Source organism: Zingiber officinale, chromosome 8A, assembly GCF_018446385.1.
Source record: "Zingiber officinale cultivar Zhangliang chromosome 8A, Zo_v1.1, whole genome shotgun sequence".
NCBI classification, from domain to species: domain Eukaryota; kingdom Viridiplantae; phylum Streptophyta; class Magnoliopsida; order Zingiberales; family Zingiberaceae; genus Zingiber; species Zingiber officinale.
Window position 1 is genome coordinate 26,177,957 of NC_056000.1, and position 23,458 is coordinate 26,201,414.

A 23,458-nucleotide genomic window follows, 5' to 3' on the forward strand; every position below is an offset into this window, starting at 1 on the left:
ACTTGCCAGGGCCCAAAGTTTTAGGGGTCCAAATTTTTTATATAGGTAAATGTATATATAATAAAAATGTTAGGACTCATCCATGATTAAGGTTCATTTTTTTTAATATTTTGTTATATATATATATATATATATATATATATATATATATATATATATATATATATATATATATATATATATATATATATATATATATATATATATATATATATATATATATATATATATATATATTGTTATCATAAGGATCTTATATCGTATACCACGTGTACACCCAAAAAAATTTTTGATTTGAATTTTTTTTATTTTAATACTATGACTTAACTCTTAAATGTTAAAGGTAAAATCTCATTGGCATAACCGATTGTTATATATATATATATATATATATATATATATATATAAGGTTAAGTTTTACCATTTTAAAGCTTGTAATTTCTCCATCAAATTTTCATCTGCTGGTTGTCGCTCCTTTGTTGATTTTTGCCCTCGTCTCCTTCATTCTCTTCTCAGATTCTCTCTTGGCTTCTCTGTTCTTTCTCCTGAGTCTTCTCTTTCCCAAGAATCCCAACAAGTTTAATTAATCATTTTTTCAATTGTCTGCTCTGCCTGTAACTCCGTGTCTCTGTCGCTCCGTGAGGTTGCCGTGTTTTTTGCTAGTGCTCCTTTAGTCCTTTGCCTCTGCTCTACACGACTGCTCCTCCTACACGCCACACTTGAAGGTTTTGAACCTCTGCGGCTTGTGTTGCGACTTGCGAGTAACAACCAGTCAACGACTCTACACAGTCTGCACCTTCATTCTCTATCATTAGTGGCTGAGGCTTTGGCTGGCTTTGTTCATCTCTTAATCAATTCAAGGACAATTGGACAAGGTTATTAACTTGATTGTTCATCTATTCACATCTATTTATAGAATATGATTTTTTTTGTTAATTAGTTAATTGTAAATTTGGAATTTAATGTTGAATTAATTGTTAAATTAACAAACAGGTGCTAAGTCTTTTGAGTTGTTAGTTGTGTCTTGAGTCAGTGACTACCAACTACTATACTATAGTCTACTAAGTCCGAGGTGATTAAGCTGCTAAGCCTCCTAATAATTTCAGTCCAGGTGTTATTATTCCTTATTTCCTTTTATACTAAGACTGAGTTGATTTAAATTATAGTTTTACAATTATTGTGATTTTGTGAATTATAATATGCTGCCTAAAATACATATTTCTAGATGTGAAAAAAGGGAAAAAAAAAGAAGAAAAAGATTATAACAAATAATTGAATCACAAAGAGATGCTCTTAATAAATTCTTTGTTAAAAGTACAAGTTCTAATGAAAATATAGAAATTTTAAACAGGGATAATATAGATGATTCTAAAGAAATACATGATGTTAACAAGGAGTCTAATGAAATTTATGATGTTAATGATGAGTCTAATGAAATTCATGATGTTAATGAGGATAAAGATAATTTAAGAGAGCATGAAATGTTACTAATGTAGTAGATAATGAGATTATTAATATTGATAAACAATTTATTCCTCCACTTGATATATATGATTCAAGGAATTGGGATAATCTTGATAACAATGCACGTGATATTTTAGTTGAAAAGGGGCTTATAAGAGAAATGAATCTCACATTTCCTTTTGATCACTACTCTAGATATTTTTCAAGTACTCATTATCTTAAAAAGTTAAGTAATAGAGAGGTAAGAGATCGAAAGTGGTTGATATACAGTAAACATGTAGATAAAGTTTATTGCTTTTGTTGTAAGTTATTTAAATCTGAAAAAATAGAAGTTCTTTAGCAAATGATGGGTTTAGAGATTGGAAACATATCAGTGAACGACTTAAAGAATATGAAAAATTCCATTGAACATATAACTAATATGAACTCTTGGAAGGAATTAAAAATGAGATTAGATAAAAATGAAACAATTGATAAAAATCTACGACGAGAAATCTCTAAAGAAAGAGAGCGTTGGAGACAAGTTCTTACAAGAATATTAGCAATTGTAAAATGCCTTTCTAAACGTTGTTTGGTTTTTTGGGGATCTAATGATAAACTATATCAAGAAAGTAATGGAAACTTTTTAGGGTTAATTAAAATGATTGTTGAATTTGATATTGTGATGCAAGATCATATTAGACGCATTCAAAATCATGAAATTCATCATCATTATCTTGGTTATAAAATTCAGAATGAGTTGATTTCTCTTTTAACTGATAATGTTAGAAGTATTATCATTAAGAAAATTAAGGAGGTAAAATATTTTTCAGTAATTCTTAATTGTACTCCAAATATAAGTCATCAAGAACAAATGACTTTCATAGTACGATGTGTTAATATGTCATCTAGCAATGTGAAAATAGAAGAGTATTTTTTAGAGTTTCTAAAAGTTAATGATACATCTAGTTTTGAACTTTTTAATGAATTAAAAAATGTATTAAAATCACTTGATCTTAGTATTAAAAATTTTAGAGGTCAAGGTTACGATAATGGTTCTAATATGAAAGGAAAACACTAAGGAGTTCAAAAGAGGTTGCTTGAAATAAACCCAAGAGCGTTATACATGCCATGTGCTTGTCATAGTCTTAATTTGACTCTTAGTGATATGACACATTCTTGTGTTAAAGCCGTTTCTTTTTTTTGGAGTAGTTCAACGCATATATACATTATTTTCATGTTCTCCTAAAAGATGGAAAGTTTTACTTGATAATGTGAAAGGATTAACTGTTAAATATTTTTCAAACACGCATTGGGAAAGTCATATTAAAAGTGTTCAAGATATTAGATTTCAGGCTCGTGAAGTGCGAAGTGCTTTATTAGAGTTACATATATTGGTACCCCAAGGTAGTTTTGATGTGATCAAATAAGTTAAGTTAGGTCCTGTTGTGTTTAACCCTGTGTCTAAGTGTGCAGGAACTTAGGAGCACAGGACGTCGAGCAAAAGATGCAGCTAGCGAGAAGAACGACACGGGAGAGAGCCGATGGACTTGGTGCGTCTGAGGGACGAGGTGCTGTGGAAGAGTATGCGGGTTGATGAGAAGGAGGCGCGCGGTATTTTCGAGGGATAAGAAGCCAGAGCGGAAGCTTGCTTGAGAAGGCCAGAAGTTGGGTTCGGGTGAGCCCTATTTCGGATGGACGAAATCACCCAAGCGAGAGGAGCCGGTGCAGAAGACCCGGACCGTTGCGAGTGGAACCAAAGTAGGAGGTCGAGACCAAAAGTCAGCAAAAGGCTAACTTCTGGGGCTCGAGGCGCCCAGACTTCGGGCGCCCGGAACCTGAAACTTAGTAACATTCTATGTGGCATGTACCATTGCATCGGGGATAAAATATTATCCCATTCCAGGCGCCTGGAACCCTTCCATGTGCCCCGAGTAGGGCTATATAAGCAGCCCTGCTCCCAGAAGCTAAAAACAATAAGAAAAAGAGAAACAACACTTGTACTCGTTCAGTTTTCTGTTTAGCTTCTATTTTTATGCGTTCATTACTATAAAGAGGCTTCTCCGTCTGAAGGAGAAATTAGTGCGACTTTATTTGCCTTGGATTAACAACCTCCCTGGTTGTAACTAAGTAAACTTGCTGTGTCTCTTTCCTTTTTAGTCTCTTTTATTATTCTTATGCAAGTGTTATTTTAATTAAGTTATAAGTCGAGAAAGGTTCGTTTGCTTAATTTGTGCAGGGGCTATTCACCCCACCCCCCCCTCTCTAGCCGACCGCCAAGGGACCTAACAATATAACATTTGTGATGATGCAAAGTCTAAGAGTGAAACTGAAAGTATAGTTAACTCAATTGATAGTTTTGAATTTTTACTTGATATGGTTATTTGGTATGATATTTTATTTGCAATAAACATGATAAGTAAGAAGTTACAATCAAAATCTATGTGCATTGATTCTGTTATGAAACAATTAGATGATGTAATATCATATTTTGAAAAGTATAGGAATGATGGTTTTGCAACAAGTTTGTCTATTGCTAAAAGTCTTGCATCTGATATGAATATAGAGCCAACATTTTCAATGAAACATCGTATTTTTAGAAAAAAATAATTTGATGAGAAAGAAAATGATGAAATTTTAGTATCACCTGAAGAATCTTTTAGAATTAATTATTTTGTGATTATTATAGACATGACAATTTCTTCTTTTAAATGTAGATTTGATGAAATAAAAACATTTGAAAATATATTTGATTTTTTGTTTGATTCGAAAACATTAAAATCATTGGATAATGATGAGTTGAGAAAATATTGTGTAAATCTAACATCTACTTTTACGCATGATAATTCATTAGATGTTGAGTTAGATGATTTGTTTACAGAATTAAAAATATTACAATTGACTTTACCAAATGAGATAATGTCGGCGGTTGATATTATTAATTTTGTAAAAAATATAGATTGTTATCCAAATATTGTAATTGCTTATAGAATATTGTTGACTATGCCTGTTACCGTAGGATCGACTGAAAGAAGTTTCTCAAAATTAAAATTGTTGAAAATATATATGAGATCAACGATGTCACAAAAAAATTGAATGGATTAACAATTTTATCTATTGAAAAAGAGATTTTTGAAAATTTTGAAATTAATAATATTATAGATGATTTTGTATCTAGAAAAGTTAGAAGACGTCATTGTGATTTTTTACTTTATTAAAAAAAATTTAGGGGCCTCTTTTTATGGTTTTGCCCCGGACCTCCTAAATGTTAGGACTAGGGCTATTAGTAGTCACCTGTGATTTATGTCTTTTGTGTTGACCCTGTGACGGATTGACGAGTATACTAAGGAGTTAGTAGTCACCCATAATTTATCTTTTTCATGTTAACTCTAAGATGAAATAACAAGGATACTGAGGATGAGTACAACCACTTTTTACCAACATGATTATACTAACAATAGAGTACTCACATTGATTGGATGGATGGAGATCAAAAAGTGAGATCATCACTTACTGGTCTTATACAGGAGTAAATCATCAATGATATTTATTTTAGTGTAATGACCCTATACATAAGCGAGATCACACCTTTAGTGAGGTATTTTCACATTCCTTATTGTATCAAATACCCAGATACCAACTGTATCAATTTAGGATGGTGATGCGGATGCAGCTTGGGGCGTAGGAGTGATTAGGGAGAAAGAGAGGGACAGTTCAGTCTTTTGCAGGATTAGGGCTTTGAGTTTATAAGATGCATTGTTCATTGAGAATGGGGAGGAGGACGACTCTTTTTTCTCCGCCACCAAACTCGCACGTGGGGGACGAGTCCCTTCTCTATGCCGGCATCGCCCAAGAGCTTAGCCGTCGCCTCCGGTAGCCACCGCCGCTGCCTCCAGCGGCCGGCGCCGCCTCCTGCAGCCACCGCCGCTGCCTCCAACGGTCGGCGCAGCCTCCTGCGGCCACCACCGCTACCTCCAGCGGCCGGCACTGCCTCCGGCGGCCACCACCTCTACCCCGAACAGCCGACGCCGCCTCCTGCGGCCACAACCGCTCTCTCTTTGGCGGCCGGTGCCGCCTACAGCGGCCATGGAAACTGCCCAACGCCGCCTCTTCCCGTGTTTGGTGTTGTACAGCGGCCGCCGCCGCCTCTCCCAGCCGCTTCCTGTGGCCTTACAGTCGATTTTGGCGTACCCACAATCGACTCCGATGGCTCTACAACCAGTGTCCACAGTTTGCTGCGCAGATCTAACCATTGCTGGATGTTGGCCATCGAGCCGTTCTATTTCGTTTCGTACCGTTATCATGCTTGTGAGTTATTAGTATTATCCGGCCAGCGTGTCGTGTGCCGGCCTGCGAGCCGCTATCATATCCAGCCTGTGTGTCGTCCCTTTGGATCCTTGCTGTACAAGATTTCATGTTGTCACCCCCAGATCCGGCTCCTCAGCTGGCTCACACCCATCTATTCGTCAGGGCCGTGACGACTCGATCAGCACCGCGATTAGCTCATCGATCCATCCGAGGGCGCCCCTCCGGAGCCAGGGTACGTCACTGTACTCGTCTTGTATTTATTTAGTTCTATCATTATTCAGCTACTTATATATTGGTGGGACTCACCTCGAGCATTGGGGTACTAGAGACCGGGGTGACCCGGTCGCTGGCTGTAGGAAGTGTTGACCAGAGGACATCGGACGACTTGATCAACATAGGAGACAACCCACCATCCGGGTCATTGAGATGCGGTCAACATTCCAGACACATCACATCGGCAGGCCCGTCTTCCCAAATTCTCGACAGGAACATAATTGATGTCGTCTATGGGAACGCACCTGATCTGGAACGTGAAGATGGACGACGTCGGAAAATTCTGGCATATTCATGACCTTGATGGATTTCGATGATTATATCATATTCTCCTCACTCCACGGGTATTCGGGAGTCAAGGAATTGAGTCAGATCCTCTGCTGGACGACAGGTCAGTTTTTCCTTTGTATTTTCTCTTTCGATCATAGGATTTGCCATAGTTCTCCGGTCGAATACTCCCGTGCCGATCGGCCGGGCTTGTCCTACATTAGAGCCATAGGCTCGATCTCGAAGACTCCCGTGCCGATCGGCCGAGATTATATTTGCGAAGACTCTTGAGCCGATCAACCGAGATTATAATTGCGAAGATCCTGTGCCGATCGATCGGGTTTATATTATATCAGAGCCACAGGCTCACTGTCGAATACCCCGTGTCGATCGGCCGGATTTATATTATATCAGAGCTACAGGCTCACTGTCGAAGACCCCGCGCCGATTGACCGGATTTATATTATATCATAGCCACAGGCTCACCGTCGAAGACCCCGTGCCGATCGGCTGGGTTTGTATCATATTAGAGCCACAGGCTCATTGTTGAAGACCCTGTGCCGATCGGCCGGGTCTATATCATATTAGAGTCACAGGATCATTGTCGAAGACCCCGTGTCGATTGACCAAGCTTATAATTTATTAGAGCCATGAGCTCGTTATCAAAGACTCCCGTGTCGATCGACCGGGTTTGAGTTATATTGGAAGACCGTCGAGCGGCGACGTTAAACCCCAGAGTCAAAGCAGTGACTATAAAAATCCTGCCTTGAAAATCGTCGAGTGGCGACGTTAAACCCCAGAGTCGAAGCAGAGATTATAAAAACCCTGCCTTGAAGACCATCGAACGATGACATTAAATCCCAGAGTCGGAGCGACGACTATAAACCCGTGCCTTCACTGACCAGCTTATTAGAGCATATATCTCCCCCGTTCGGGGTCGAGTGGTCTTCACTGGTTACGGACCAGTTTTATTGGATCTTATATCTCCCCCGTTCGGGGTCGAGCGGTCTTCACTGGTCACGAACTAGTATTATCGGACCTTCTATCTCCCTCGTTCGGGGTCAAGCGATCTTCACTGGTCATAAACCAGTATTATCGGACCTTCTATCTCCCCCGTTCAGGGTCGAGCGATTGTCACCATCGGATCTTCTATCTCCCTCGTTCGGGGTTGAGCGATCTTCACTGGTCACAAACCAATATTATCAGACATTCTATCTCCCCTGTTCGGGGTGAGCGATTGTCACCATCGGATCTCCTATCTTCCCCGTTCGGGGATGAGCGGTCTTCATTGGTCACGAACTAATATTAACAGATCTTCTATCTCCCCCGTTCGGGGTCAAGCGATTGTCACCATCGGATCTTCTACCTCCCCCGTTCGGGGTCGAGCGGCCTTCACTGGTCACGGACCAGCATATCAGATATTCTATCTCCCCCGTTCGGGATCGAGTGATCTTCACTGGTCTCGGACCAGCTCATCGGATCTCATATCTTCCCTGTTCGGGGTCGAGAAGTCTTCATTGGTCATAGAGTATATCGGAGCAGTTTATCTCCCCCGTTCGGGGTCGAGCTATCTCCGATGGTTGTGGACAAGAGTATCTCCATTGGCTTCGGACCAGAATATCTCATAGGCTATGCGCTCGTTCGGCTCACGACTTTCGCTTCCATGCGCCTTCAACTCATGGGCTACACTCCAATTTCAGTTCACATGCGATGCGTCCGTTAGACTCTCAACTTTTGTCTCCATGCGCATTTGATTTCACGGGCTATACTCCCGCTCAGTTTTCGGGCTCCACTCCTGCCCAATGCTGCTTCGTCGCTCGTGTGGTATTCGCCTATGCGCTCACTTAGCGTTCGGCCGAGAGCTTGCCTGGTAGTCGCTCGACACTATTTTTTATCGCTCGGTTGACACTTTGATAGCCACTTGATCCTTCTCCTGATCGTCCACTTAGCCACGTGCTTGCTTCACTCGACATCATTGTGGTCTCCCGGTCGACATTTTACGATCACCATGCCTGCATTTTGAGATAGCTCGATCACATTTTACAGCCATCCGACCGACATTTTTCGAGGCTAGTTCTTCCGATCGACTGGCCGACATTTTCTTGGTCACGCGCTCGTCACCGTCCACCTGGCGTTTATTCACCTAATTGGCATCCTTCCAATGACCCGGTCGGCGTCTTCGCGGTCGCGCGCTCGGCATCGCTCGCCCGCTCGGTCTACTCATTATCCCACATGTGGCTTGATCTACTATTATTTTACTCGTCGCTCACGCGACGTTCTGCCGCTCACCTGGCATCAACCCGATTGTCAACTTGGTATTATTTCTCGGCATTGCTACCATCTCTCTGGCGACGCTCTCTCGCTTACTCGGTTCACATTTTCTCGGTTGCTTGAGCGGCATCTTCTCGATCATGCACTCAGCTCGATCGCCCGTCTTTCTACCTGATCAACATTATCTACGTTGCCTAGATCATACTATTTCTCATCACTCGCTCGATACTACTTGAGTCACTCGCTCGGCATCGCCATAGCTACTTGTTTGACATGATAAGACGAGCCCAGTGATCCGATTTCACGTTTGGTAAAGATTCTATTTTGAGCTTGGTCTAGTCAGTCGGACTCACACCTCCTTTGACTAGACTTGAAGGGGAGACTTATGATGCGGATGCAGCTCGGGGTGTAGGAGTGATTAGGGAGAAAGAGAGGGGCAGTTCGGTCTTTTGCAGGATTAGGGCTTTGAGTTTATAAGATGCACTGTTCATTGAGAATGGGGAGGAGGATGACTCGTTTTTTCTCTGCCGTCAAGCTCGCCCAGCGGCCGGTGCCGCCTCCTGCGGCCACCACCGCTCTCTCTCAGGCGGCCGGTGCCGCCTCCAGCGGTCATGGCAACTGCCCACCGCCACCTCTTCCCGCGTCTGGCGTTGTACAGCTGCCACCACGACCTCTCCCAGCCGCTGCTACCGCTTCCTATGGCCTTACAGTCGACTCTGGCGTACCCACAGTCGACTCCGATGGCTCTACAACTGGTATCCACTGTTTGCTGCGCAGATCTGACCATTGCTGGGTGTCGGCCATCGAGCCATTCTATTTCGTTTCGTACCGTTATCATGCTTGTGAGTTATTAGTATTATCCGGCATGCGTGTCGTGTGCCGGTCTGCGAGCCGCTATCATATCCGGCCTATGCGCCGTCCCTTTGGATCCCTGCTGTACTAGATTTCGTGTTGTCACCCTCAGATCCGGCTCCTCAGCTGGCTCACACCCATCTATTCATCAGGGCCGTGACGACTCGATCAACACCACGATTAGCTCATCAATCCATCCGAGGGCGCCACTCCGGGGGCTAGGGTATGTTACCGTACTCGTCTTGTATTTATTTAGTTCTATCATTATTCAGCTACTTATATATTCGTGGGACTTACCTCGAGCATCGGGGTACCAGAGACCGGGGCAACCCGGTCGCTGCCTGTAGGAAGTGTTGACTAGAGGACATCGGATGACTTGGTCAACACAGGAGACAACCCACCATCTGGGTCATTGAGATGCGGTCAACATTCCAGATACGTCACATCGGCATGTCCGTCTTCCCAAATTCCCTATAGGAACAAATGGATTGATGAGTATTCATGGGTCGACAACAATGAGTTTAATCTGAATTTGGGAAACTTTAATCAAAACACATGAGTTTGGAGAAAAACAAAATTTTCTTATTTCAATATTATTATTATTGATCCTATCCGAAAGTCGAGGAGGTGGATGCTGTGGACGTGACGCTCTTGTTGACATCCAAGGGATTTGCTCCTGCTTGCAACACAAGCAGCGTCAGTGTCGAGCTAAGGAAGGGGTCCCCGGCGATGACCCTCCGACGCTCAAGTTAGTCTCTGGCGAAGCAAGAAGTAAAGGGACTTGTAGCGCAACTGTAAAGATTGCGAGAAAAGCATACTTTCGTCGATGCCTAGACCCCCTTTTATATAGAACTCTTGTAGCATGTGTGCACGCTTCTCAAAGCAGGCACACTATCCCAAACTTTCCCTGAAGGGACATGTCAGTAAAGTCGACCTCCAACAATTTATCCACCTCCATCCAGATGATTTTATTTTGTTTGGTCCCAAAATTATGCTTCCACTGTTTGACAGGTCGGGCGTCCAAGCGGATGTGAAGCACATGTTGTATGACCGCGGGAGATATCTTGGTGATCTCTTTGGGCATCCAAGTGAAGATATCATTATTACGCATTAAGTACGCGACAAGCTCAACTTTAAGCTCTAGATATAGGTCAGCAACTATCTAGGTAGTAGCCTCTGGCTGGTTGGCTGAATTTACACCTCCTCATTTTTCTCATAAAGTATTGTGTGTGTGCGTGTGGGGGGGGGGGGGGGGGGGGGGGGGGGATGCTTCCTGGATGGTGTTAACCTCCATTCTCTAGCTCTTTAGAGCAGCACTAGCCTCAATCTTGATGATATCAACGTAGCATTTACGCACTACAAGTTGACTTCCTCTAACTTTCCCAATCTGATCCTCCACAGGGAATTGAATCTTCTGACAGAAAGTTGAGACAACCATCCAAAACTCATTTAAGGTCGACCGACCCAATATCATGTTATATGCTGAGGTCACATCCACCACTATGAAGGTCGACCGAAGCATCCTCATTAGGAGCTCCTCCCCTAAGAATATGATCAACTTAATCTAACTGAGCTGCTAAACCTCATTGCCCGTGAATCTATACAAGGGCGTCATCATCGGTTGGAGCTCGCTATTATCAATCTACAGCTAATCAAACACCTTCTTGAAGATAATATTGACCGAGCTAACTATGTCAACCAAAGTATGATGTATGTTATATTTGGCTATAACAACCTTAATAATCAAAGCATTATTGTGGGGTACTTCTACCCCCTTTAAATCCTTGGATCCAAATTAATCTCAGGCCCTTGTGTTAGTTCCTGGCTACAGTCGACTATATGGATCTCCAATCGGTGGGCATGCTTCTTTCTCGCCCGATTGGAATCTCCATCGGTCAAACCTCTTGGGATCATGCCAATATCCCCCTGAGCGACATTATGATGGTTTTCTTCTTGTCGTGTTGGGGGATGCTCTTGTAAGACCCAGGTGGGGGGTCTGAGCTCGGTTATCTTGCTGTTGGGAAGTTCTTTAGCGCCACATGGCACCTTGGTAGTTCCTTTAGGGTGGTTCATTTGACTGCTGATAATGCCGACGGTTGGGAGACAGTGAGCGTCGACGGATCCTTGATTAGCCGTCTGACGCTTCTCTTGATTGTAATGATAACAATCTTGAGTATTGTGGGTCTCTGACCGATGATAAGTGAAGAACTTTGGAGCCCACCTAGGGGGATTGGGAAATTGCATTCGCCCAACCCCATGTGTTGTATAGTGTGAGGTCGTGGCTCATGGACAGGCGATGGAGGACCTGTAGGAGATCGGTGGCCGACTTGAAGGGGGTTGGATAGACGACACCCCCAAATTGATTGCTTCCTATACTTGTTAGTATGCGCAACAGAAATACAAACTAACTACAAATATGGAAGCTAAACACTAAAGGAAAGAAAAACAAGCAACCCGCTAACACGTTCGTTTAACGTGGTTCGGAGATTAGGGACCCTACTCCACGGCGTGTCCTTGAGGTGAACGATCCCGATCCGTCGGTGGATTAGCCCTCGGCAAACTCCGGCTATCTCAAGTAGCTCCTTATGGGTGGAGAAACCTCACCACAACACTCACAAACACTTGAGAACAAGTAGACTACTAATTAGGATTTACCACCACTAATTTCGTCAGGGATAACCAAGCTTCCAAGCCTTGGTTATATAGGTCGCGGGTTGAAAACCCCGCCTATCAGTCGACTACCAAAACATGCAGTTGACTGTCTTCTGTGGAAATTCGACCATTATATCCCAACAGCTCGATACCAGTCGACTGCTAAAACTAGCAGTCAACTGCTCCACACTGACTGAACGAACAGAAGCATTCTGTTCGCTCCTAGTCGACTGCACCAGTCGACTGCTAAAACATGCAGTCGACTGCTACAGTACTGCTACAATAATGCTACAGTACTACTACAGTAAAACCTTAAAACTAGGATTTTACTCCGAGTACAATCTCTCGTGCACTCGTACCCTTACCCTTATGACTCACTTGACGCTTCTTTGCAGCCTTGACCTCTTGCCTTCAAACCTATTTCCTTTGGCTCTCGTCCCTCGGATGCATACAAGCCCGCGGCTCGTCCCCAATGCCATCCTTCGCGTATGCCTCGAAGTCACTTCCCTCAGCCCTTGTTCTTGCTGCCTTGTCCACGATCTTTCGGATGCATACAAGCCCACGGCTCGTCCTCAATGACATCCTTCACCGGACCCGAAGCTATCAACCTGAGTCACATGTGTATCCTGTAGTCTTGCACGACTCAAGTACACATATCAAATATAAGGGTGAATCTAACTTAAACCCTTTGCCCAAACACCAAAACACATGGTCCCGCAAACCATTGGGATTGCTCCAATAGGACCCACCCGGGGCCCTTTGTGTGGCAAGGGAGGAGGAGGAGCCCAGTGCTCAGGAGCGACTATTGGCGTGGGTGTGGTGATCTCATTCTTCCGCGCGGATTGAGCTTCTTCTACATTGATATACTTAGTAGTCCGTCCAAGTAAATGGTTTTAGTCCCTTGGGGGCTTCATTATGAATGAGCAAAAGAACTCACTATCTGCGAGCCCTTGAGAAAACGCGCTTACCAGAATCTCTGGGGTGGCCGAGGGAACATCTATAGTCACTTGGTTAAATTTTTTGATGTAGACCCTCAGTGTCTCCTTGGGCCCCTATTTGAGCGAGAATAAGTTCAACATAGTTTTGTGGTACCAGTAACTATTGGTAAAGTGACGAAGGAAAATCCTACAGAAATCCTTGAAGCAGTATATGGATTTGACTGGGAGTCAATTGAACTATCTCTGTGCTGAGCCTGAGAGTGTAGTGAGGAACACTTGGCACTTTATGTCATCTGTATACTAATAGAGGATGACGACATTTTTGAATTTGAGGAGGTGATCTTCTGGGTTTGTTGCCCCTCCATATTCTCTTACCGACAGGGGTTATAAATGGTTTGACAACTTGTCCTCTAATATTTTATGAGAGAATGACATGCTTACCTGCTCAGGGGAGCCGTTGGCCATTAGGGTTTCCCCTTACGCAAATTCTGTGTGGACGCATCTCTAAAGGATGATACTTGGGGCCGCTCTGGTGAGCCCACCTCGTTAAATGGTGTGCGGAATAATGCCCAGTGATAAGCAATTGACAAAGGTAGCACAGACGACAAGTTAACTGGCCGCGTGGGTGCTTGCATAAAACCAATTAGGGGAGTAGGAGCCCGATGAAACCCAGTTGGCCCCTCCACCTGTGTCCTTTGCTCAACATGTGGCCATATCACCAATAGGGCCGGATCGCTAGGCAAAGGACGCTCCACTGCTACTTGTTGTTGTTGCGCCATTTCTGGACTCATGTAGCTATGAGTAACTCCAGATCTTCTTGTGATAGATTGACAGTTATGAGTTGTCTAGCTTTTTCCATCTCTTTATTTTAGATTCATGCGAAAGTTCTCACAGATGGTGTCAAATTTGATCCTGTTTGAAAGTGATGAAGATGACACGTTGGGTAGGTGGCTTTGCTGTTGACTGGGAGAAGACCTCGAACTGGAGAAAAAGACTCCTTCTTCTTCTCTACACACCAAAGATAGGGCAAAGGGAGCGTTAAAGTAAGAACCTAAGAGGAGTCTCTGGTGCAGGCCCTCCGACGTTTAAATTAGTAAGGTGGCCGAGCGAAAAATAGAACAGATAAACAGTAAGTGTGTATGTTAAAATGTGAGCGTGAGGACGTTTCTTGCTTACCTGACCAACAGAGAAAACCCCTCTTTATGTTACCTCTCATAACCTCCATAATAATGAGGTGAAAGGAATGTTCGGTGTCAGAAGATGTTGGATAATGGAATGTGTATAGTCTTCCTTCGAGGTATCTTCTGTTACACGTATATGAACAGTCTTTTATAACCTCCATAACATAGTCATTCTCATAAGAAGGTTCTGTTATACGTATGTGTCAGATATCAGAATATTTTCTAATGAATAAATGTTATTCTGACAGTTTGTTGTGATTTTCTAACAATGTTGTCACCATAAGGTAGCTCGACCGAATCTTTAGCCGATCGAGGTAGCCTGGCCAGATTTTTAGCCGACCGACTATATACTATGATGCATGTCTTTGAAGAGCAAGAATCCAAGCTCCGAGATATCCGATCGACCCTTAGGTTGATCAACCCCATGTTATGGGACTTATCTCGAAAATGCTTTAGGGTCTGGAGGTCTGACCGGATTTATGTCCGATCGAGTTCATAATGAGATTTGTTTTATGCCCCTTTACCTTGAGTATACATCTATGAGATAGTAGCACTGAGCCGTGTAAATCCAACTAATCTTATGATCGATCGTCTATATATAGGGAGACTGACACATAAGAAATGAACTAAGATTCATAAGTTCGACCGACTATTGGGTCAAACAACTATATATTGAGTTATATTATAGCAGTGGAGAACATTACCTTATATGCCCATACCTCATATGCTTGATCGACGCTACGACAGTTCGGATTTAACTTGTGTCTTGGCATTGAGCGCAGCGATAAATCTCTTTAAGTCTGACTAGGTTAGGGTTCTACTGACTATATGGTATGTGACTTAACGAATACAGAGTTGTCCCCTAAACTTAGATAAACCCTGTTGGCCTTTGGGCTGACCTGCTATGTCTCGCTATAAGTAGAGCACTAGGTCCTTCGGATCTGACCAGTTCTTTGGTCGACCGGATTCATATTAAAGACTTTAGTGCTATGAGTGAAGGGCTAAGTCTTGAAGGGCTAAGTGTGGGTAAGAATGACATATTTCTCTGATTCTAATTACCACTTCACCTTATGTTTGACTTATTATCTCATTTTGATTTTAACCGTGACGTCACCTGTAAATCTACTTACAACATACTGTATTAGTGTATTTTTTTAATAAAATTAATTATTAATTGGTAAAGACCGAGAACGACAATTCACGTTCATGCGCTAGAAAAATGTACAATAGAACCAAGCTAGTGTATTTTTGTTTAACAAAAAAATACTATTTTTTTTAAAACAATTATTTGCACCTGTGAATTAGATCAAGATGCTATTCATCTTCATAAATATCGATAAAACATTGATAAAAAAGGATTTTTTTTTTTTAAAAAAAAAGTAAATTCAAGCCTGAAGATAAATGCCTTCCAGAGTTATTTGTCCCCTGGCGCATTCTTCTCTCTTTCCTGAGTCCACCAACAGTTCGATGCATTAGCTGTAACGCCTGTAAGACAGCGCCATGTTCTTTGCTCCGTGCTTCCAGCTCAGCTGTGTCGGCGGACACCTCGAAACAGCTTCATTACAATTATTCGTTTAATGTGCGCACCAATTTCCCCTTTTTATTTCGTAAAAAAGTTATTTTTATGCATTTATTAAACGTTGCATTTCACTGTTAACAGATGCTTCCTGGCAAGAACGGCGGCGTTATACACGGGCCACACCGACATCGGGCACTCGGCGGGCGATCAGGGAAGCTGCCACATCGGAGCGATCCATTGGTTTGCGGTGTTGGGTGTCGCCGATTGATCGAGCTGCCTTTCCTGGTTGGCTTCCAGTGTTGGATCACAAGACAGCTCAGATGTCGCCTTCGCCACCGTGTCGGTCGTTCTTCCGCTCGCCATTTATTTATTGCCGTTGATCGATCCGTTTTTTTATTTTATTTTACTTTGTTTCTTCCTCTTCAACTTCAAAGTCATCTTCTTTTTTGCCCCCGTTCGCCTGCTCCTTTATGGTTTTTACTGATCCGGTTGGTGCTAGGGATGGCAACGGGGCGGGGCGGGGTCGGGTTTGCCATTCCCATCCCTGCCCCGTTTCCATTTTTTCGGGTTCGGGGATTCCCCTAACCCGAACCCACGGGTTCGGGGATTCCCCATCCCCGCCCCATTTGTAAATTAATTTATATTATTATTATTATTATTTAATAATAATTATTAATGATAATATTAATATTAATATCAATATCAATAATATTATTATTAATAATATTTTCAAAAATTTTAATATTAATATTAACACTATTATTAATATTTTTTTAAAAAATCATATTATTATTTATTAATATTAATAATAATAATATTCGGGGCGGGTTCGGGGATGGGGATAGTATTCCCATACCCGCCCCAAACCCGCCCCATCCCCGAAAAATCGGGGATCCCCATCTCCATTTCGGGTTTTCCCCGCGGGGCCCCAAACCCACGGGGAAAATTGCCATCCCTAGTTGGTGCAGTGCAAGTAAGAAGCAAAGAATAATAAGTAGTGGTGGGATTGAGAGAAGGGGAGAGGGTTGGGTTGGAAGGTGTCTCGCTGGCATCACATTGCTTTAGCGAAAGACAGAGATTGAGTGTGTGAATCCGAGAGGGAGAGAGAGGAGATAAAGAGCAGCTTCACCTCCTCTGCTGCGGGCTCTGAGAGTGCCGAGTCTTCCCGGAGAAAAGAAGCATAGGGATGCGACCATGGTGCTCTAATGACGCCGCAGTAGCCTTGATTTGAATAAAGTTGCTGTCTTTTTTTGCTTCTATCCCGTGATTTGAAGTAATATCTCTTGCCGGCGCATGGAGGCGAGCGCGGGGCTGGTCGCCGGCTCGCACAACCGGAACGAGCTCGTGGTCATCCGCCGTGATGGGGAATCGGGGGTAATTTCTGCTTCTGCTGCTTTTTAATTGACTTATCGGTTTCTTTCATAAAGATCTGACTTTTGTTCGATTTATTTTTTTTTGGCTTGCAGCCGAGGCCGCTGCAACAGTTGAGCGGGCAGGTCTGCCAGATCTGTGGCGACGACGTCGGCCTCACCGTCGACGGCGATCTCTTCGTCGCTTGCAACGAGTGCGCGTTCCCCATTTGCAGGATTTGCTATGAGTACGAACGCAGGGAGGGAAACCAAGTCTGCCCTCAATGCAAAACAAGGTTCAAGCGGCTCAAAGGTAAATAAAGAAAGAAAACGCTAATTCTCCTCCCTGCTGCTTTTTTTATTTCCAGATCTACCTGAACTTTTCTCTTTTAATTTGACATTATATCAAACACATGAAAAGTTCCCTGTCACTAGATATCTGCCTCTGGCCCCAAGTCCTAATACTAAGCCCTAGTGTTGATGATCATTGTTGTATTGAATTCCACTATGGTTTCATCCTTTAATTCCCTTGTAGTCGTATTTCTCTCCATCTGAATCCTACTTGCATCAGATTGTTGTATTCAGTGCGCTTGTACTTTCAGGGTGCCCTCGTGTGCCTGGAGATGAAGAAGAGGATGATGTCGATGATCTTGAACATGAATTTGAATGGGGTGATGATCATGACTCACAGTACATGGCGGAGGCCATGTTGCATGGCCACATGAGCTATGGTCGACATGGTGACATAAACAACCCTTATATGGTTCATCCTTTGCCCCAAGTCCCACTTCTCACCAATGGAGAGATGGTATCATTGAATCAGACATTGCTCTGGTTATACACTTCAGTTCTGTTGAATGAATTCCAATATTTGTTATACAGGTTGATGACATTCCTCCTGAGCAGCATGCCCTTGTTCCTTCTTTCATGGGTGGTGGAGGGAAAAGGATTCATCCTCTGCCCTTTCCAGATCACAATCTTCCAGGTATTTGCACTACCTCTCGGATATTCTAGCATGATATCTTGCTCATCGGATCTTCTTGTACAAACTAAATTGTTAACAAAGCAATTTCATCACAGTGCAACCTAGATCGATGGACCCTTCGAAGGATCTTGCTGCTTATGGATATGGGAGTGTGGCATGGAAGGAGCGGATGGAGAGTTGGAAGCAAAAGCAAGAGAAATTGCATATGACGAGGAGCAATGGCGGCAATAAAGGAATAGATAATCATGATGATGAGTCTGATTTACCATTGTAAGCTCCAATGCCCGCTAAACTCCTAAAACCTTTGAGAATCACATTCTAAAAACTTCCTAAAATTGTTTGCTTCATTTTATCTTTGTAGAATGGATGAAGCTAGGCAACCATTGTCTCGAAAGCTACCGATCCCTTCTAGTAAAATAAATCCATACAGAATGATCATCTTAATTCGACTTGTAGTTGCTGGATTCTTCTTCCATTACCGGGTTACAAACCCTGCAAAAGATGCATATCCATTGTGGCTCATATCAGTCATCTGTGAAATCTGGTTTGCCCTTTCTTGGATTCTCGATCAGTTTCCCAAGTGGCTTCCAATAGAAAGGGAAACTTATCTTGATAGATTATCGTTAAGGTGATTCATGCTGTCACCATGAAATCTCATTGTTAGCATAGTCAATTTGTGCCTAATTGTTCATTCATGTTTTTAGGTATGAAAAAGAAGGGCAACCTTCTCAATTAGCTCCAATCGATGTATTTGTGAGTACAGTCGATCCTATGAAGGAACCCCCTTTAATCACTGCAAACACTGTTCTCTCGATCCTCGCTGTGGACTACCCAGTGGAAAAAGTATCCTGCTATGTCTCAGATGATGGTGCCGCTATGCTGACATTTGAAGCATTGTCAGAAACATCTGAGTTTGCAAAGAAATGGGTTCCATTTTGTAAGAAATTCAATATAGAGCCTCGTGCACCTGAGTGGTATTTTCAACAAAAGATCGATTATCTGAAGGATAAGGTCCATCCTTCATTTGTAAAGGAGAGAAGAGCAATGAAGGTACAAAAATAGCTATGAATATCACTGGCAATGTGTGTATAAAATTTGTGTTACTGAAATTACTTCTGTTTTCAGAGAGAATATGAGGAATTTAAGGTACGAATAAATGCCCTGGTTGCAAAAGCACAAAAGGCACCTGAAGAAGGGTGGACAATGCAGGATGGAACACCATGGCCTGGAAACAATGTCCGTGACCATCCAGGCATGATTCAGGTAAATCTTGTGCTTTCTTCTATCATTTCTTATTTCTTTTTGTTGTTGTTGGAAATAGGCTTCTCTGTTTTGCAAATTCAAATTCCATTTTTTGCTGACAATCGTATATCTTTAAGGTCTTCTTGGGGCAAAGTGGTGGGCATGATGTCGATGGGAATGAACTTCCACGCTTGGTTTATGTCTCAAGAGAAAAAAGACCTGGTTTCAATCACCATAAAAAGGCTGGAGCCATGAATGCTTTGGTAAGCAACCAGTTGTTCTTTCGAGTGCCTACTTGAATATCGAAATCGCTGCAGGTTTGCTCATTTCCTGTAATGCATTTGGCAGGTCCGAGTCTCCGCTGTACTTACAAATGCACCTTATCTGCTGAATGTCGATTGTGATCATTACTTCAACAATTGCAAGGCAGTACGAGAAGCAATGTGTTTTATGATGGATCCACTTGTGGGAAAAAGAGTGTGCTATGTGCAGTTCCCCCAGAGGTTCGATGGCATTGATCGACACGATCGATATGCTAATCGGAACATTGTGTTTTTTGATGTAAGTGTTGGCATCTGCAGTTCCCTTTGAGTATTCATCATACATCTGTAACTAAAAGTTTATGTATTCACATGCTTTGAGAACTAAAACAAAGACATGATGCTGCAGATCAATATGAAAGGTTTGGATGGGATTCAAGGACCTATTTATGTTGGCACAGGATGCGCTTTTAGAAGACAATCACTATATGGAACTGATGCTCCAAAGAAAAAGAAGCCTCCAAATAGGACTTGCAACTGTTTGCCTAAATGGTGCTGCTGTTGCACTGGCAGCAGGAAGAAGAAGGCCGCAAAAAGTAAGCAGGAAAAGAAAAGGTCTGGTTTGAAAAGTGCTGAGATTGTTGGAGGACCAGCATATGCTCTTGAAGGTGTCGAAGAAGGTGCTAAAGGTATGATGTCTATGCAATCGATTTCTTTAAGTACAAAAGGGCAGCCCAGTGCACGAAGCTCCCGCTATGCGGGTCCTGGGTAAGGATCCATTGTACGCATCCTTATCCTGCTTTTTGCAAGAGTCAGTTTATAGGATTCTAACCCGTGACCTTTAAGTACATTATATCATAATTTTACATTTAGCAATCTTCGGGTACATATTATAGTATCTCCTAGTTTTGGTAACCAAGTGGTCATAGACATGATTGAGAGGCATGCAATAGGAGAGAATGTAGTTCTTAAAGAACTCAGACATTTCTTCAATTGCATCTTTGCAAGGGTGATTCCCAGCGTATTGGCACTTAGGCAATGTGAGAACATGACAAATACGCACATTAGTAAAGGAGGAAGGAGACCAAAGAAGATTTGGTTAATAACAATAAAATAGGACAAAATTCATACAAATGTGGACTAAAAGCTTGATTGTTATTGTTATATCGAGCCTAATCTTGTAGGAGAAATCATATAGCCACTTCTTGGACTAAAAGCTTGATTGTTGTTGTTATATCTATGTTCTTTTTATGAACATCCATATGCTAATATTTCATCTATTAACAGGCAATGGGATTGAAAAACACAATATGACAGCTGAGCAGAAGTTAGAAAAGAAATTTGGGCAGTCTCCTGTGTTTGTTGCATCCACTCTCCTAGAGAACGGTGGAACACCGAAAGGTGCTACTCCAGCTTCTTTGTTGAAGGAAGCTATCCATGTTATTGGCTGTGGTTACGAAGACAAGACAGATTGGGGAAAAGAGGTGCTTCATCTCGTCTTGAATATTTTTCTAGTTTAAAGTCAAGACATCTTTCTTAGTTTTCTCTACTTTTTTTTTTCCTTGCTGCAGATTGGATGGATCTATGGTTCAGTGACAGAAGATATATTGACTGGTTTCAAGATGCATTGCCATGGTTGGAGGTCTATCTATTGTGTACCGTCAAGACCCGCATTCAAAGGTTCTGCTCCTCTTAATCTTTCAGATCGTCTTCACCAGGTTCTTAGGTGGGCTCTTGGTTCCGTTGAAATTTTCTTGAGCAAGCACTGCCCTCTATGGTATGGATATGGAAGCGGGCTCAAATGGCTGGAAAGGATGTCGTATATCAATGCTACTATCTATCCCTGGACCTCGATTCCTCTGTTGGCATACTGTACCTTGCCTGCTGTTTGCTTGCTCACCGGAAAATTTATCACTCCAGAAGTAGGTTTGCCCTTATTGTTTTCCTTTTTTTTGTTGTTTACATTTGAATTTTTCACCGAGGCTTACAAATGTATGTTCTAAATTGCAGCTCTCTAATGTAGCGAGTCTTTGGTTCTTGTCACTTTTCATTTGTATCTTCGCGACGGGTATCCTTGAAATGAGATGGAGTGGTGTTGGCATTGATGACTGGTGGAGAAATGAACAGTTTTGGGTTATTGGAGGTGTTTCCTCGCATCTCTTTGCTGTGTTTCAGGGGCTTCTAAAGGTTCTTGCCGGTATAGACACCAATTTCACTGTGACATCAAAGGCCGGTGATGACGAAGAGTTCTCCGAGTTGTACACGTTCAAGTGGACCACACTGCTCATCCCTCCCACAACTTTGCTTATTGTGAACTTCATTGGCGTCGTAGCGGGTGTCTCTAATGCAATAAACAATGGGTATGAATCATGGGGGCCATTATTTGGGAAGCTCTTCTTCTCCTTCTGGGTGATCGTCCATCTATATCCTTTCCTCAAAGGTCTCGTTGGGCGCCAGAACCGGACACCAACAATCGTCATCGTCTGGTCCATCCTCCTTGCATCAATTTTCTCGTTGCTCTGGGTACGAATTGATCCATTCTTGCCAAAATCAGATGGCCCTCTTCTGGAGGAGTGTGGACTAGACTGCAACTGAGCATGAGAGACCCCCTATCAGAATGTTCCTAGATTACGGTTCACTCGTTGGCATCATATTACAGGACATCCACACTGATACACAACAGTTTCTTCAGTCGTTCATCGATAGGAAGACAGTGTGCTCCTTTTTTCCTCGTTTTGTTCTCTACTCTAGCTACAAACTCGTATCACAGAATCGGTGAAGCTGTTTGTTTGTGTAAGAACAGCATGCAGTTGCAAGTTCAGCTCTGACGAATGGCAAGAGAAGGGCCATCTTCTTCAAGCTTCATTTCAGTTAATCTGTACATCAATTCTTCACAATAAGGCATGCCTTCCCTGATTCCGTCGTGGTGGAGGTTCATCAAACATTCTGTTGGTTGATTTCATTACCTCTTTTTTGGGGGAATTATTTATTTATGGAGATACAGAACGATATAAAGAGAAAAGATTTATAGTATGTATTTTATTTAATTACACCTTCATCATCATCTGTAGCTATCCCAAAGAAACTTGTGTACTCGTATGTTAAACCCTCAGAGGGATTACCTTCTGTATTTTGCACTTTTATAGCCCATAAATTGCAGGGTTGTTTGTGCTTCAGCCATGTGCTCGATGAATCTTGTTCTTGTCTCTCAACGTATGACTATAGAATTCTTGGAAAAAATCAAAAGGATGTCTAGATTTATTAAATTGTCAGATGTACGTTTCAAAAAATATATATCAAAAGGACACCTCACTTTGTGAGAGTATCTTTACTTTCACGATCGTTGGAGCATCTAGTCGTAATTGTTACAACATGTAGCAATTATTCGCTAGTTACTATAATATGTAATAACTAATATAATACCATTGTAGTATTATAGTAGCTATTGATAGTTTCTATAATCGTTTTGAAGTGATTTTGATAAAATTTAAATAATTTTATCAAAAATATTTTGATATAATAGTATTTAGGATTTAGAGTTTAAAGTTAGGGTTTTAGGATTTATCTATAACTATGTAGTAGATATTTAATACATTCTACTATGTAGCAGCTACTTAAGTATTTTTACAACTATTTTAAAGTAATTTTGATTAATAAAAATTAAATAATTTTGATTAAATTGGTAAATAGTATTTTTGATATAATAATGTTTAGGGGTTAAGATTCAAGATTTTAAGATTTAGGGTGAGATTTAAGTACTGTAACAATGTAACCATTATTTAATAGCTTTTATAATTATTTAAAGTGGTTTTGATAAAATTTAAATAATTTTGATCAAAGAATATTTTTGATATAATAATTCATTGTGTATAGTAATTTTGACTAAAATAAAAGAATTAATTTTTTACATTAAAACAG

At 41.9% G+C, this 23,458-nt stretch overlaps 1 protein-coding gene across 1 annotated transcript; it reads left to right on the plus strand.

The window, feature by feature from the left end:
* Positions 1-16,703: 16,703 nt before the first annotated feature.
* LOC122008113 (probable cellulose synthase A catalytic subunit 5 [UDP-forming]) lies at positions 16,704-22,716 on the plus strand. The gene is made up of 14 exons (XM_042563720.1): positions 16,704-17,078; positions 17,171-17,366; positions 17,656-17,861; positions 17,936-18,038; positions 18,134-18,308; positions 18,400-18,666; positions 18,743-19,088; positions 19,164-19,301; positions 19,418-19,543; positions 19,629-19,841; positions 19,950-20,229; positions 20,828-21,024; positions 21,112-21,462; positions 21,551-22,716. The coding sequence occupies exons 1-14, from the start codon at positions 16,998-17,000 to the stop codon at positions 22,133-22,135; spliced, it is 3,264 nt and encodes a 1,087-aa protein (XP_042419654.1). The 5' UTR covers positions 16,704-16,997; the 3' UTR covers positions 22,136-22,716.
* Positions 22,717-23,458: the final 742 nt, after the last annotated feature.

Bases quoted from the DNA above. Each gene is read 5' to 3' on its own strand.
- LOC122008113 (XM_042563720.1), top strand. From the start codon at position 16,998: ATGGAGGCGAGCGCGGGGCTGGTCGCCGGCTCGCACAACCGGAACGAG. The intron at 17,862-17,935 runs GTATCATTGAAT...TTTGTTATACAG, and splicing joins TTCTCACCAATGGAGAGATG to GTTGATGACATTCCTCCTGA. The intron at 21,463-21,550 runs GTAGGTTTGCCC...TCTAAATTGCAG, and splicing joins GAAAATTTATCACTCCAGAA to CTCTCTAATGTAGCGAGTCT.